This window comes from Micropterus salmoides, unplaced genomic scaffold, assembly GCF_014851395.1.
Source record: "Micropterus salmoides isolate LMB-PRFRI ecotype aquatic unplaced genomic scaffold, ASM1485139v1 Ms_hic_scaffold_21, whole genome shotgun sequence".
NCBI lineage: Eukaryota > Metazoa > Chordata > Actinopteri > Centrarchiformes > Centrarchidae > Micropterus > Micropterus salmoides.
The window spans coordinates 15,288,992-15,303,032 of NW_024041262.1; the positions used below are offsets into that span (position 1 = coordinate 15,288,992).

A 14,041-nucleotide genomic window follows, 5' to 3' on the forward strand; every position below is an offset into this window, starting at 1 on the left:
CAGCTAATTTGGTTATTTGAACACATTTTGAGGGTTGATATATTCATCATGGATGAGGCTGATTGATTTGTAACAGATGTCATGAAGTAGGTGTGTTGAGAACCCACCCAGCATGAACTGGGGCAAAATATTTGGGGGCATCTGGATCTCTTTTTACATATCTTCCGGCGTTGTTATTGGTGTTACATTAATTAAATCAGTTTTAGTGTCCAAATGACAGATTCTCATATCAATGTCAAATTAAAAGGAATTCAAAATCTTTTAGTTGAGTTTATAACTTTTTGCTCAGTTTCTGAAACTACTTTTGATTTGGTTCTTTTTTAGTGTAAAAACTTTTATACTGTTGTAGGCTTATATGTTGTTGTTTTTTATATTTTTATTGCAGGTTATTATTGGATACAGTCCACATTAGAACATAAAACATAACAGCGGCATAAAATCTTGAATGCATCAATGGGTGAGGTAAATAAAGAGCAATCCTCATGCTAGAAAACTAGAGAACAAACTAAGGGAAGAAAACTAGAAGAACAAAAAGAGAGAATTTAAAAATTAGATAAATAAACACATATAAAACTACTACATTAACAGGATTAATTTTGTCAGTCGTTCATCCTACGCCCTCACCCTCCCTCAGGCCTCTTTCACTGACTCTAACTCTTTCATTAGGAAAATTGAATTGTGATATTACACTATTACACTCTGTTATCCACGTTTGAGGAACGAGGCCCAGTATTTTTGTCTGAACATGTTAGTGTTTGTTGACTTTTTTTAAGAAGGACAATTTAAATGCCATAAACGCCTAAGAAATCCAGGGTTAACTATTTCTCTTTTTAGCACTTTTCAAAACAGAAAACATTTTTTGTTATTATAGGTGCCATTTCAGATTGCTATTCTACAAAGGATCACATTGATAAAGTGCAGTTTAGAATTAGATGATCATAAATGCAACTCAGTTTTCTTGCATTTGGAAAGATTGTCACAAGATAAATTAATATCCTTATTTAAAGTCTGTAGTATTGCAAACACTATGTGCAAAGGTCAAAAGTAGATTGTAATACATTGCAACAGTGTACTTCCACAGCATACATGTAAAGTACCGTACATGTGACTCAAACATCAATTTCAGCCTTTTTATATACAGTCTATAGTTTCATTTACATTTTTATCCAAAGCGACTTACAATTGCTATATATCTCAGAGGTCACACACCTCTGGAGCGACTAGGCATTAATTGTCTAGCTCAGATACACATTGGTGTCTTAGTGGATTCGAACCCGGGTGTCTCACACCAAAGGGTTTGTGTCTTATCCACCCCCCCATCACCACCCCATCACCACCCCTTTCTGTGTACAACTCAAAAGGGGCGGAGCCATGGTCAGTGGAAAGTCTCCCAGCTGGTACTCCTGAAACATTAATGGGTGCTCTGCCTCCAATACCTGTGTGATCAACATGATGGCGGCTAGAGTTACCTTTTAAATTAAGATGCAGGCAGACAAAAAGTTGTACATTATAAGAAGCACTCACATACAAGTCCTCTGCAGTCCAATCAAAAGCCATAAAAGATGAGGGGTACTGAACATAACATGAGCTGAGAGGCTGCGATGTTCTGATTCAGTAATAGCATAATGCTTGTTATCCCCTTTCTCTATCAGCATAGTATGTAACTCATGTCACTTATCTTACTAAGAGGTTGTCCAGCCCTTTGTACAGCAGATACTTAACACACGGTTGGGAAATTAGTGGATTACCCTTGGCTGTCTGCCAAAGAGTATTAGACTTGTAGCTGCAGCTGAATTAGGCCAACAGAAATGACTCAATTTATTTTTAGACGGACATTCCACCACACGGCAAAGTGACATACAGAACTAAAACACGTGTCTCTTCCACAGTGTAACACTCCAGACACACATGGAATCATGGCGTTGCATTTACTCTTTTTTTTCTTATCACCTATATTGTTGGTGTTCTTCCTGGATCTTGTGGTTGTTTTTACAATGGTCCAGTTTGAATATCCACAGGCTGTGACTGCCCTCTTCAGGTGTGCTCATTCTCTTGGGCTTGGGCAGTTGTTGGTATGTTGTCAACACAGTGGTGCAGGGTTCTAATTATACCTAGCTTGTGCTAGTAAATTATAGTGTCTTTGTGGGGGTTTCCTGTATACTCCAATTTGCAGGCGCCTGTCTTCTTAATGTGTAATGCACAGTCCAAGAAGACCAAACTGTTGTTGCTGAAATCCTCTTCCACAAAATTGATGGGTTTGATCTATGGGTCGTTCATATCTGTCTCAGTCCTTTTTCTCTTAAGGCGTTCATGGTTCTGCTTTCTACTTCTTCCATGTAGATGTTGCCCACAATAGGGGGTACTGGTGAGCACATTGCACAGTCATACTTCTGTCTTTCGTATATCCCGTTGTACTTGAAATTGTGTTCAGGCATGGCAGTCCATTGTGTTCATACTACCGTGCATAATCCTTTATCAGGAGGAAGGATAGGAATGTTTTGCTCAGTGTTGTCATAGCCTTCTTTTTCTGGATGGTGAGGTTGGAAGGGGGTGCCTTTGCGTTGGGATGCCAATACTTTCAGCCTAAGCTGCTTCTGTTTCTGTTGAGTTGTTTTTCCTTGTGGCTAGATCTGTTGCCGTGATAAAGACAACTACTGAGCTGCTATGGAGTGATGGTGAAGTTTAATACTGGACAGAACGTCTTGCTCTGGTTGGATAAGTTCCCTGTCTGACAGGTTCTTCACAGTGTGCAATCATCTTTCTTTTGCCTCCAGGTAAAAACTTACCTGGAGAATTCTAGATAATTCTACACTGCACAAAATAGAGGACAGATGGGTGAAGAACCTGTCAGACCTGTTGTACATATTTTAGACCAGGAGGACAGATGGTTCAAAAGAGGAGTGAAACAGGCCATTTACACCAGAGAGGCCATTGCTAAACAGAGGAGGAGGGCTAAGACAATACTTAGAAATTACGTGGATGCTTGACTTGACTTGAATAAATAAATAATAATAATAATCATTTCCTTTACTCCACTACATTTGGATCGGTTCCAAATGTAGCGGAGTAAAGGTAATGCTTTTATGATGCATTAAAACTAATCTGACAAGTACAATTGACTCAAAAAAGTTGCTTGAGTACATGTAACAGAGCAAATGTAACTCGTTACTACCGTCCTCTGTCTAGCAGTCAGTCAGAACTGAAGAAGCTTCTTGGATGAGAGGCAAAACATCTTCAGGTGTTTTCAACCAAGTCCAGCTGCCCTTGGTTTTAACCTACACTGGATCATTATGAAAGTGTTTACTGAGGTAATAAATCAGGTGAGAAGTCGGGTAATGTACTCATAAACTTACATACAATCTGACTTCTTTTCACCACCAGTGGAATTGCCCCCTGCTGACCACTAGAAAAACTACTGGTGACGAGCTTGACTGGTGAAACTTTCAAGGATGACAGTCTTGTTTCCCAGGCAGAAATAACTGTTGAACCTCTGGCTCCCCCATTGAATTCTAATGTCTTGGATGGGTGTCTCCTGGCCCGGGTCACACATCAGACATGTCCGGTGCTTCTCATTCTCTTAGGAAATCATCAAGAGCAAATCAGGTTTCACCTCATCTTGTCTCCCCTCACTTCTTGGACAGCTCTCGCTCAGATTGCAAAACCAAATCTCCTCCGCTCACTTTTATGTTATATTATTATATATAATAATATTTCAAATACACATTTCTTTAAATGAAGCTAGCTCTGTCTTTAGACAAAGTTTGTTGGTCAGTGACACAATCGCTTTCTGTTGCCACAAGATAGCAATGCACTAACAATGGACCACACCTAATTTTAAGACCACCACTCCCATGGGGGCAAGTACCCTACATTTGCTACCTACACAACCTGGGCACTGGGCATGAAAATTGTAACTGCAATGACTGGAAACTAGCAATGACACTTGTGTCTGCTGGGTGCAATAGTACATGAAGTTACTTTTTAAATTTTGAATGCAGGACTTTTATTTGTATTATTTTTACTATGTTATTTTGAGCTTTATTGTTACTTTACTTAGGCTAAGTAAAAGTACTTCTTCCACCACTGGCCATGTCTAAAACGTCAATCATAGGAATGTTACTCTCTTGGGACTTTTAATTTGACAGGTTTTGGCGGAAGTTCTGTGTTCACGCTGGCTGACTTGACAAAGTGGCTTTAAAAGGGAATACCCTCTGTGCCTTGGGGGGAGTCTCCTTTAAAAAGCCTTACCGCGTCACTGGGATGCGGTCGGCGGAGCCGGTCACCTCGCCTACCATCCCTGCCTGCATGCCCACCGCCGGTAGGCCTGATTTTTCGTCTTATTCCGCACAGGCTTTGTTTTTCTGTCGTTTTTTTGTCTTTGTATAATTTCACGGTTTGAATTTGACTTTGAACCTTTGCCGCTCGGACACACCCGGTCAGCCTAACGATTCCTGACAGAGCCGCGCTAATGACTTTCAGCGGTAACCTCTCATACAGAAATAGCGCTCCAGGGTTAAAATTAGATAGCCTAGCTTAGTGTGTAAACATGTGCTATTGAGTGCTATGCTCACTTGGCACTATGCTGTCGATGCAGCCAACCTGCAGATTGCAGGACATTAGAATACTGAGCACCAAACCAACTGGTCTTATGTTATTACTACGGTAGCCCTGAAAGGCAAGTGAGAAAATCAATTCTGGTGATCCGTTTTCTAAGTCTGATCTAAATTGTTTTTTCTTCTGTGTTAATGACGTAAGGCAGGTGGAAAAACATTTTGGTGTAATAATATATAATAATTAAATAATAATATTAATAATTTAAAAATAAATAAATTATTATTATTATATTTAAACATAATGTAAGAGCTAAACTCTTTATGTAAAGAAGGACAATTATTTGTTTGATGCTGTGTATTCTTTTGGCCCAAAGTGGTTTTGGTCGCATTAATCATATCAAGTTTCACTCTCCATAACTCCATTACTACTGTGGTCTGTATTTATACACTTTGTGTGTGTATATATTTAATATGGGGTTGTGCAAATAACCCATCACATCAAAAACTTGGTGTGGCTATTCTGGCATATGACCTTATATTAAAATCTTAAACATTTCAGGGCATGTAGTCCTTGTTCTTTTTCAATTATTATTACATTGCATGTTATTATTATTAATATTAATATGAATCAGTAAATATCTGCAATTTTGTACTATATATATATATATATATATATATATATATATATGTCTTAGTTATATAAGGGGTTTGTCAGCCTCATACACCCAGTGGCGGAAGAAGTACTCAGTCCCTTAACAATAAGTAGAGACGCAATGTAAAGTTAAAGTGAATCAACAAAGTGTACTTAAGCATCTACAGCAGAGTTATTATTATGCAGAACGTTATTATACCATTGTTTAATTTTTGCTCACTAACTGATGTGCACATAGCATTTAAATGTCATAGCAGGTGGAGTTAATTTGAACAAGTTATTCTGCTAGTGTAATCTATCACAACGCATGTTATTTATAGGACAGTCATGTGTTTTGTATGTGAAGTCTATATATCTATAACTATATAGGCCTGCTTTACAAAAGGAGAGAGCAGTAACTACAGAAAGTGAAGACTCTTTGCTAGACTGAGTTATTTAAGGTGCAAATTAATGTCTCTATTAACTATTGTCACAGACTTAAAATCTGAATATACAATTATCTACAAACAAAACCTGTTCTTGTGTTTCAACAGGGGTTTATAGATAAAACGCAGGGGAAACAAAAAGGCTGACAATCCTGTCCTGTCTAAACCTGTTCTTCCCTTTTTCAAGACTTCATAAAATTGGCTGGAGTGCAGCCGAAGTGCAGGCATTGCAGTATGATTTTTATTTCTGTTTTCTAGTTTACAAATTAGTTTACCCCAAAATAACAAATTTTATGCCATAATATTTTTATATAGTAAAACAGATGTCAAAAAGTATTAAGTATAAAATAGCATACCATGTAATTACAACATTATAGTAATTGTACAGTAGATTTACTTTTTAACCACTCTCACATCTCTCTCACCATTACTGGTTTGTCACATTACCAATCATATTTGTAGCATTTTTGGTAAATGTATGCTGTACGGCTCTCTCTCTTCACTCAAGTTATGGCATGCATGCAACAATGATAGAATTGTGCAACATAAACAGTATATCAGCTATTTAAATAGAGCTAGATCTGACATGTATAAATAGTCTGAGTGAGTTTTGTTCCCTCAATCTTACAGGAATGAAGGAATGTCTGTCTGAAGAACTGTGATGAGATTAGGAAGTGTCTGACTACGTGTCCAGTATCAGAGGTGACTGCTGTGATTTAAACAAAGACTATTTGATTTCCCAAAAATGAGCATGTGTGATGATGAACATCCTGTTTGTGTTCCTTTTGTTTCATTTAAACTCTGCTCCCCTCCTTTCCTCTTGTAAACATATGTTTCCCCTACAGCTTATGGCCTAATTAAGAGTATTTATACATTTTGATGTTTCCTGAGTGCAGTTGCTGCAGTTTAATTGAACCCCTTACACAGTGTGATGTCAAACTGGCATCCTGCATTAACATTTTTAGAGTAGGCTGCAATAAGAGTGCTCCTCTGAATCTCTTGTCCTTGACAAAGACAAAAAACATGCTGACATTTTTTCATTCCCCTATGTCCTTTTCTTAGAGAGGGACCACTTGCCATTTTCTCCACACATCAAAGATGACAGCATCATTGAACCTAACCAATTCAACGCCACAGCAACAGCGTTTCTTGGTGTTGTTCGACTTTGATGAGACCATCATCAATGAGAACAGTGATGACGCTGTGGTGCGTGCTCTACCAGCCAAACAGCTTCCTGACTGGCTGAAAAACAGCTACAGGGAGGGGCACTACAACGAACACATGCAGAAGGTCTTGGCTTACATGGCAGAGCAGGGCGTGTCTGGGGACTCCATCCGTTCAGCGGTGGAGAAGATCCCACCCACACCTGGCCTCCTGAACCTCCTCCAGTATCTGCAGAGCCACCAGCAGGACTTTGAGCTGGCGGTTGTCTCCGACGCGAACATGTACTTCATTGAGACGTGGCTGGAGCGTGCTGGGGTACGCCACCTTTTCCGGAAAATCTTTACAAACCCGGCCAGTTTTGATGCAACTGGCCGGCTTGTGCTGCTCCCTTTCCACTCCCACTCGTGCTCCCATTGTCCTGACAACATGTGCAAGCAGGTGATCCTTCGGGAGTATCTGGCGGGCCGGCGAAAGGAGCGTGGAGGTGCTCCCTTCCAGAAGGTATTCTATATCGGAGATGGGGCCAATGATATCTGTCCTTCTCTGGCCCTGGGGCCCCGGGACACAGCCTTCCCGAGGAGGGACTTCCCCATGCAGAGGCTGCTGCTGGAGATGCAAGAGTCCCAGGCGGCCAAGTTCAAGGCAAACATAGTTCCTTGGGTCAGTGGCGAGGACATAGTGGACTGCCTGAAGAAAATAATGGAGGAGAGATGAGGTGTGTGTGTGTGTGTGTGTGTGTGTGTGTGGTGAGTGGCAGAGTGAGAGAAAGACGGGGGCAAATATAGCGAAGTTGCACCAACCCCATTCCTGGTGAGCTGCACGATATGCATGATTTTACCCCAGCCACACTGTTTTTAGATAGATCGATAGAGACTCGTCAACATATATGGACACACAACACCAGCAAACAGAAGACATTAAACAGTGCACAGAAATACAATAGACATATTACAAACGTAGAAATACAGAAATTCACACCGTGAGCCATCAATCAGTTTGTGGTTTTGTACTGCAGTACAGCCTCCTTAACATCTACTTATTTTAAGGCTACTGTTTAAATTAATTTAAAATTCAAAACTCATACGGGCAAAAAGGATTTCTTAAACCAATTCACTTTACACCACTGAGCTCTGTATCGTCTGCCTGATGGTAACAACTCATTTTGAGAGTACAGAATATGGGTTGAAAGACTCTCTTTACCTGTTTAAGGTAAAGTATGCACTGGTCAGGCAAAGATAATCCTTTATCCTAAGAGAATTTAAAGGAATGGTTTGACATTTTTGGAAATACACTTATTAGCTGTCTTGTGAAGAGTAAGATAAGAAAATCAATGCCACTGTGATGTCTCTCTAGTTAATATGTAGTTGGAGCCACAAGGTTAGCTTAGCTCAGCATAAAGACTGGTAATGGGGGCCACAGCAAGTCTGGCTCTGTCCAAAGATATCCACAAAAAAAACTACCTATTATTTCTCCTTTTTGTTTAACCCATACAGACTGAGGTAGAAATTACGGTTTTATTGGGGGGTGCCGGACTTTTTCTTAGTTGGGAGCAGCCAACCGCTGGAGACTCCAGCCGCCTGTTGAACCAGCTGTGTGTAAGTTCAAATGTAGTCTAGTTATAGCATAAATTATTACTAAGTTGTGATTTATGCATTACTATACTATTAATATAACAATACTGTTTCAACACTGCCTGGTTTTACAGTTTGAATTAGTTTTTTGAGTTGAGAGCGAGTCGCATTTATGCAAATTCAGAGACAGTCCACTCCTGCTCTCCATAAAAAATGAATACGTTGACGGATGTCAAGTCAATGGATCCAGTGCATCTGCACCTTTTAGATATGACTTTACATCCAAGCTAGTTAGGTTGTGCCCTAAGCAATCATAGTGCAACCAATTTTAGTAGCTGATTCAGTTACTAACTAGTAGTTACCAAGCCTCTAGCATCGACTTTACAGACTAATTTAAAGGAGAACTTAAATACATAGTTGGTGCAATTCAGTGCAGAAGTCACTGCTAAGAAACAGTCTGGTACATAACCCACCATAAAAAGGAAAATTATCATTTTTTACCTCATTTTAGGTAGGTGAAAACCTTGGTTTTTGTATTTTAAAGACATAAGATATAATATGTTGATTAGTGAGCTCTAGAGGTGCTGAAAGGCAGCTTTTTTATATTTGGACAGAGCCAGGCTAGCTGTTTCTGCTTATCTTTATTCAGTCTTAGTGCTAAGCTAAGATAACTGGCAGCATATTTACAGTACAGACGTGAGAGTGGTATCTAACGCTAGCAAATAAGCGTATTTCCCAAACTGTCGAACAATCCTTTAATGCCGACCTGATATAAAAGCCTATTTCCATTTTAACTGACAGTTTTTAAGTGTGTATGCAGCATTAGAAGTTGACTCCCATTGGAATGCAAAATAAACAAGCTCACAGGTCAAGATTATATTGATCAATAATGGAGACATGCAGTATTGATGATGTTCTGGTTTTCGAGTATGACCATGCGCTTAACCATAGTTATGTCTAGTGAGTTCTGTAGTGAGCTAAATCCAATGCAGTTGGCTCATTTAACGCAACATCCTCTTCAATGTGAATGTAATTTACTTTACATGAATTTCTCAATGTAACGTACATTTTCAAGCAACCTTGAACATTTGTGTCACATGTACTGTAAGAAAGATTGTAGTGACCAGAACAGAATCAGAATCAGCTTTTATTGCCAGGTATGTGTACACATACAAGGAATTTGACTCTGGATTGTACATTGCTCATGATGTGCTTACTTATACAATAATACAATAATAAAATCAGACACAGGCTACAATATAGAGAACAGATATATACATATATACACACTATAAACAAAAACAATATAGACAGATTGAGACAATAGTGAGAGACAAGAGTGCAAAGGATGCAGGAGTAAATTATTATTACCATCCATCCATCCATCCATCTTCATCCACTTATCCGGGATTGGGTCGCGGGGAATTATTATTATTATTATTATTATTATTATTATGTACATGTCGGGGGTGGATGAGATATACATGTGCACATACATGTACACATGTACACAGTAGGATTGAGCATAGTGCAAAGGATGCTGGAATAAATAAGTATTATGTGTGGATATTATGAATTTGAGGTAGGTGGATTTGGTATACAGTATAGACTATATGAACAGTATGAACAGCTCTGAAATAGAGAACGAGAGAATGAATAATAAGTGGTAACCAGTAAACAGGTGTCTGACCAAGAACAACAGCTTACTATTCCACCCTAGGGGGTTTCTTCAAGACAGGCGTCTTTTTAAAACATTGCAGTCAAGGCCTCAATGACGGACACATAAGTAGGATAAGATGTTAAAGCACTACCTGTGACAAAAAGAGCACACGTGGTGTCAGGCAGGCACAAGGACAGCGTAGAACAGGTATATGGTGACAGATATTCTTTCCCAGTACCTGTGCTCTCTCCTCCACTCACTACTGATACCTAATCTAGCTCTTGATTATACAATGGTAATCTACACCAGCATGAGATCCAAAGGGAACGCTGTAGCCACATGCCTGCACTTTGGCCCAACATTATACCCTGTGACTCTGAAACAATGAAAAAAAGTGTAATGCAAAGTACCAATTATATTATATATATAGTTATTAGCTAGCACTCACTGCACTTGTACCTCATTAAAACTCCCAGTGAATATTAGTATTGATAAAAGGCTCTGTTTAGGTTGAGGAAGATATTTATTATCTGAACAGTCGAATACCTTCTTTATGTTTGATCCCAGTAAACTACAGTGTTGTGAGTGAATGATGATGAGGGCTTCAGCTTCTTTAGTATATTTGTATAATTAACTCAACATGTAACCTCATTTTGCCTCACTAAATCCATGACTGAGACAAAAAATATATTTAAAAGGAACATTAATATTCTGTTTAAATTCAGGAAATTGTTATGTCTTGTAAGTGAAAACCTTTTGTTTTTCCATTCTGCTTACGATAAGCTGTCGAAATTCTGATACTAATGGAACATTAGTGGCTACATTTATTGATTTTTGCAATCTATGGTATGCACACAAGTAAACACTGACTGATGTCTTGTTTAGTAACTTTAGGTCAGAGAATAATTAAGTGTATAATTTTGTATTTTAGATATTTCAAAAAAGGAATTCATATCCATATAGCCTACTGTAGATCTTCTTCATTCAATTACAGTTAACAGTAAGAAAGTTTGGGTGCTGGTGAAAAGCAGTAAAAACAGATAAATAATACGTTTGTTAATTGATGAAATTCTTCTAGCCTTAAAAAATAACATTATGCTGTAGAAGTGCTGGAAATTTCTTTTAAACCAGTATTTTAGTTTCTCAGGGAGTAGAGAAGAAAGTGTTAAAAGCTAACGTAATAATACATGTTTATAAAAACGCACTTTCAGATTTGCTGCTCTAAGAACAAAAGGTTCGTTACAAAAGTATAGATGTTTACAAGATGTAATCATCGCAGCTGGAGTTTGATCCTGGAATCCTTTAAGTTCAAAACCTAATCCATTAATGCTTTGTGATTAGGAGACTACCATTCTGTGAGTTCTGCTCCTTCTGATGCTAATGGTAGGGTATTTTAATTCACTTTAACTGTCAGTGTACCTGTAAAACTTCCATGGAGTTTTGTGCAATAATTAAATGCTGTTTACTTGATATGATATAAAGATATTTAAGGTTAAATGGAAAGGAAAGTTGGACATTTTACATTTTCAGGGATGTGCATTGACCCCACATCACCAAACTATAGTGTTTTTAATGAAACTTTAAAATGGTATTATGACTTCACAATAACCAAATAAAATGTCTTGTTAGGAGTCTGCTCATCTAATATGCTCTTTTTTTCATTTGTTGTGGTATGCTGTATTTTGGGAATGTGTGTGTGTGTGTTTAATCAAAATATGAATTATTTGTGTAATGCATCAGTGTAACAGGAATATAAAGCCATTATCCAATTAACCTGTTTCTGTTGAGTGCTTCACTGCCATTACCTGTAAACTAATACAATCTAGTATCTTAGGTATCAACTAGGCTCATCATAATTTATCAGCTGGTTTTGTAGAATCATATTGACTAAATAATCTCACCTTCATTTAATAGCTGTGTGAGATTTCAATCATATCACATGATCTACATCAGTTTTGCCCAGCTTTCACAGAAATTTGCATTTTTAGCACTTTAGATGAGCATAAAAACCTGAATATAAAATAAAGATATATTTTCTTTTATAAAAAACTATAAAAATAGAAATTTGAAAGGTTACATTCACTTGACAACTGGCCATATTTTAATATTTTAAAAGATGTATTTTTAAAATACTAATAACCAGATATTTTATATGAGAAATATATATTAGACCTGTAATGAATTGAGATAAGTCAGTCGACAACCAGTTATTTAAATAATTTCTTCAGGCAAATACAAAAAAAACAATCCCTAGTTGCTTTTCAATTGTTTTTTCACTGTTTTAGATCACTGTAGATACTGAGATGGATATTTCTCACAGTTTTTTGACATTTTATAGCCCAACTGATTAATCGTTTCTAATCAAGCACATTATGTGATATCATACAAAGATACAGTAGATGTGATTGTTTTGCCAGCAGTCGTTTCAATATCAAAACTGTGTTGTGGGAAAGGGTCAGTGTAATCTTAAAAATAGTTTTAGATGTGTCAGTTGAAGCTGAGTTTAAAGGAGCCTGATGTCATAAAAAAGAAGAGTTTTATTTAACTCTCAGTTGAAAGGACCATCCCTGAGCCAGTTTGTGCCAATCATTTTGGAAGGAAACAAATGGAGTAATACTGGTATGTATTTGTAGATGTCTGTGCTTTTAAGTTAATGTTTTGGGAGAGACAATGTCAAGTCGGTGCCGAAGAAATTAGAAGAGAATGGGGAAGTGATTTAGGGGAACGGACAGTGTGTCCTCTCAAAGTAGGTGACATGTTGATTTGGCAACGGAGGCAGAAGACGTGAAAGGAGGACAGAAGAGACCCTGAGTGAGAGGAGTCATCTAAACCACTTTCTCAACTTGCACGACATCAGACAGTGAAGAGAGAAGGCCAGGGTTAGAGGACAGTGGAAGAGAGTGTAGACAGAAGAGTGGAGGTGGCAGGGTCAGAGGAGAGAGAGTCAGACAGCACCACTGAGCTGTGATGAGATGAGAAGAAGTTTGAGATGAGTATGAATATATATCACGTGCCACAATCATGGCCATGATAGTGACCGGAGTAGAGTGCAAAGGGTGTAGAAAGGAGGCGGGTGGCTACATTAAAGGGGATCTACGCAAAGTCTGATAAATTGCCTGAAGTGATGTCGCTCAAGCATTGTGGGCAATGTAAGAGCCATGTTTTGACAAGAAAAAAGAATCTGTGGAGTAAAAAGAACTTGGTATGCAGTTATTATAACTAAGGTTCAGGAACAAGATTAAGCCTCTCTCTCTCTCTCTCTCACTAATCTAATCTTCTCTACCCCTTCATCCTTCCCATCTCAACACATCCGATCCTTCCTGAACCTTCTCACTATCCAAATAAACTACTTTTATGCCTCACAATTGTCGTGGTTTTAGTTAGAGAACTGCTGCATTGATTTTAATCCTTTTTTTAACTGTACATAGTAAGTTAGACGATGGTATAGGTTAGCAATGCTAAATGTAGTATTTCAGCCACGCTTTAAACATTTTATTAATTAACATTGAGTCCCATTAACTACATACCTTTTACCAACAGACAATAGTTTTTCCTAGTAATGCACTTGTACCACTTAAATGTGTTGTTTGTTTCTTTTAGTGGGTAACATCAACCTGGGACTGCAGATGAAAGGGGAAATCCAAAGTATTTCAGCAAACAATTCAGTACTGAGTAGACAGACTCAAGCAAATGAAAGTGAAAGGATATACTTTTAGCTCTTGGGGAATCTAAAAGCCCTTGAAATGAACTGTTAATAGCTCATGTCCACAATACGATCATTACTTGTGACAAAGGGTTGCAAAATTTGAGAGGTAAAGAAGTTGGTAGCCACCACAGAACTACTGCACACATCTCTTGACCAGAAGATGGCACCACGTCAACAACGTATCCCTATCAAAACTGCTCGGGAGTCTCCTGTGAGTAACAGACTTTTGTCAGTTCTAACAATATACCAAACTAACGGGGTAGTTGTGTTGCACTGGATTAATGAGAAAACCCATGTGACAACAACAGAA

At 38.2% G+C, this 14,041-nt stretch overlaps 1 protein-coding gene across 3 annotated transcripts; it reads left to right on the forward strand.

The window, feature by feature from the left end:
* Nucleotides 1-4,151: 4,151 nt before the first annotated feature.
* LOC119916387 (probable phosphatase phospho1) lies at nt 4,152-9,612 on the forward strand. 3 transcript variants are annotated; one of them, XM_038736383.1, is made up of 3 exons: nt 4,152-4,318; nt 6,261-6,332; nt 6,693-9,612. In XM_038736383.1, the coding sequence occupies exon 3, from the start codon at nt 6,729-6,731 to the stop codon at nt 7,506-7,508; it is 780 nt and encodes a 259-aa protein (XP_038592311.1). In that variant the 5' UTR covers nt 4,152-4,318; nt 6,261-6,332; nt 6,693-6,728; the 3' UTR covers nt 7,509-9,612. The 3 variants fall into 3 exon arrangements, with proteins under 3 accessions (XP_038592311.1, XP_038592313.1, XP_038592312.1); XM_038736384.1 differs by lacking the exon at nt 4,152-4,318 and adding an exon at nt 5,317-5,862; XM_038736385.1 differs by lacking the exon at nt 6,261-6,332.
* The last annotated feature ends 4,429 nt before the right edge of the window (nt 9,613-14,041 follow it).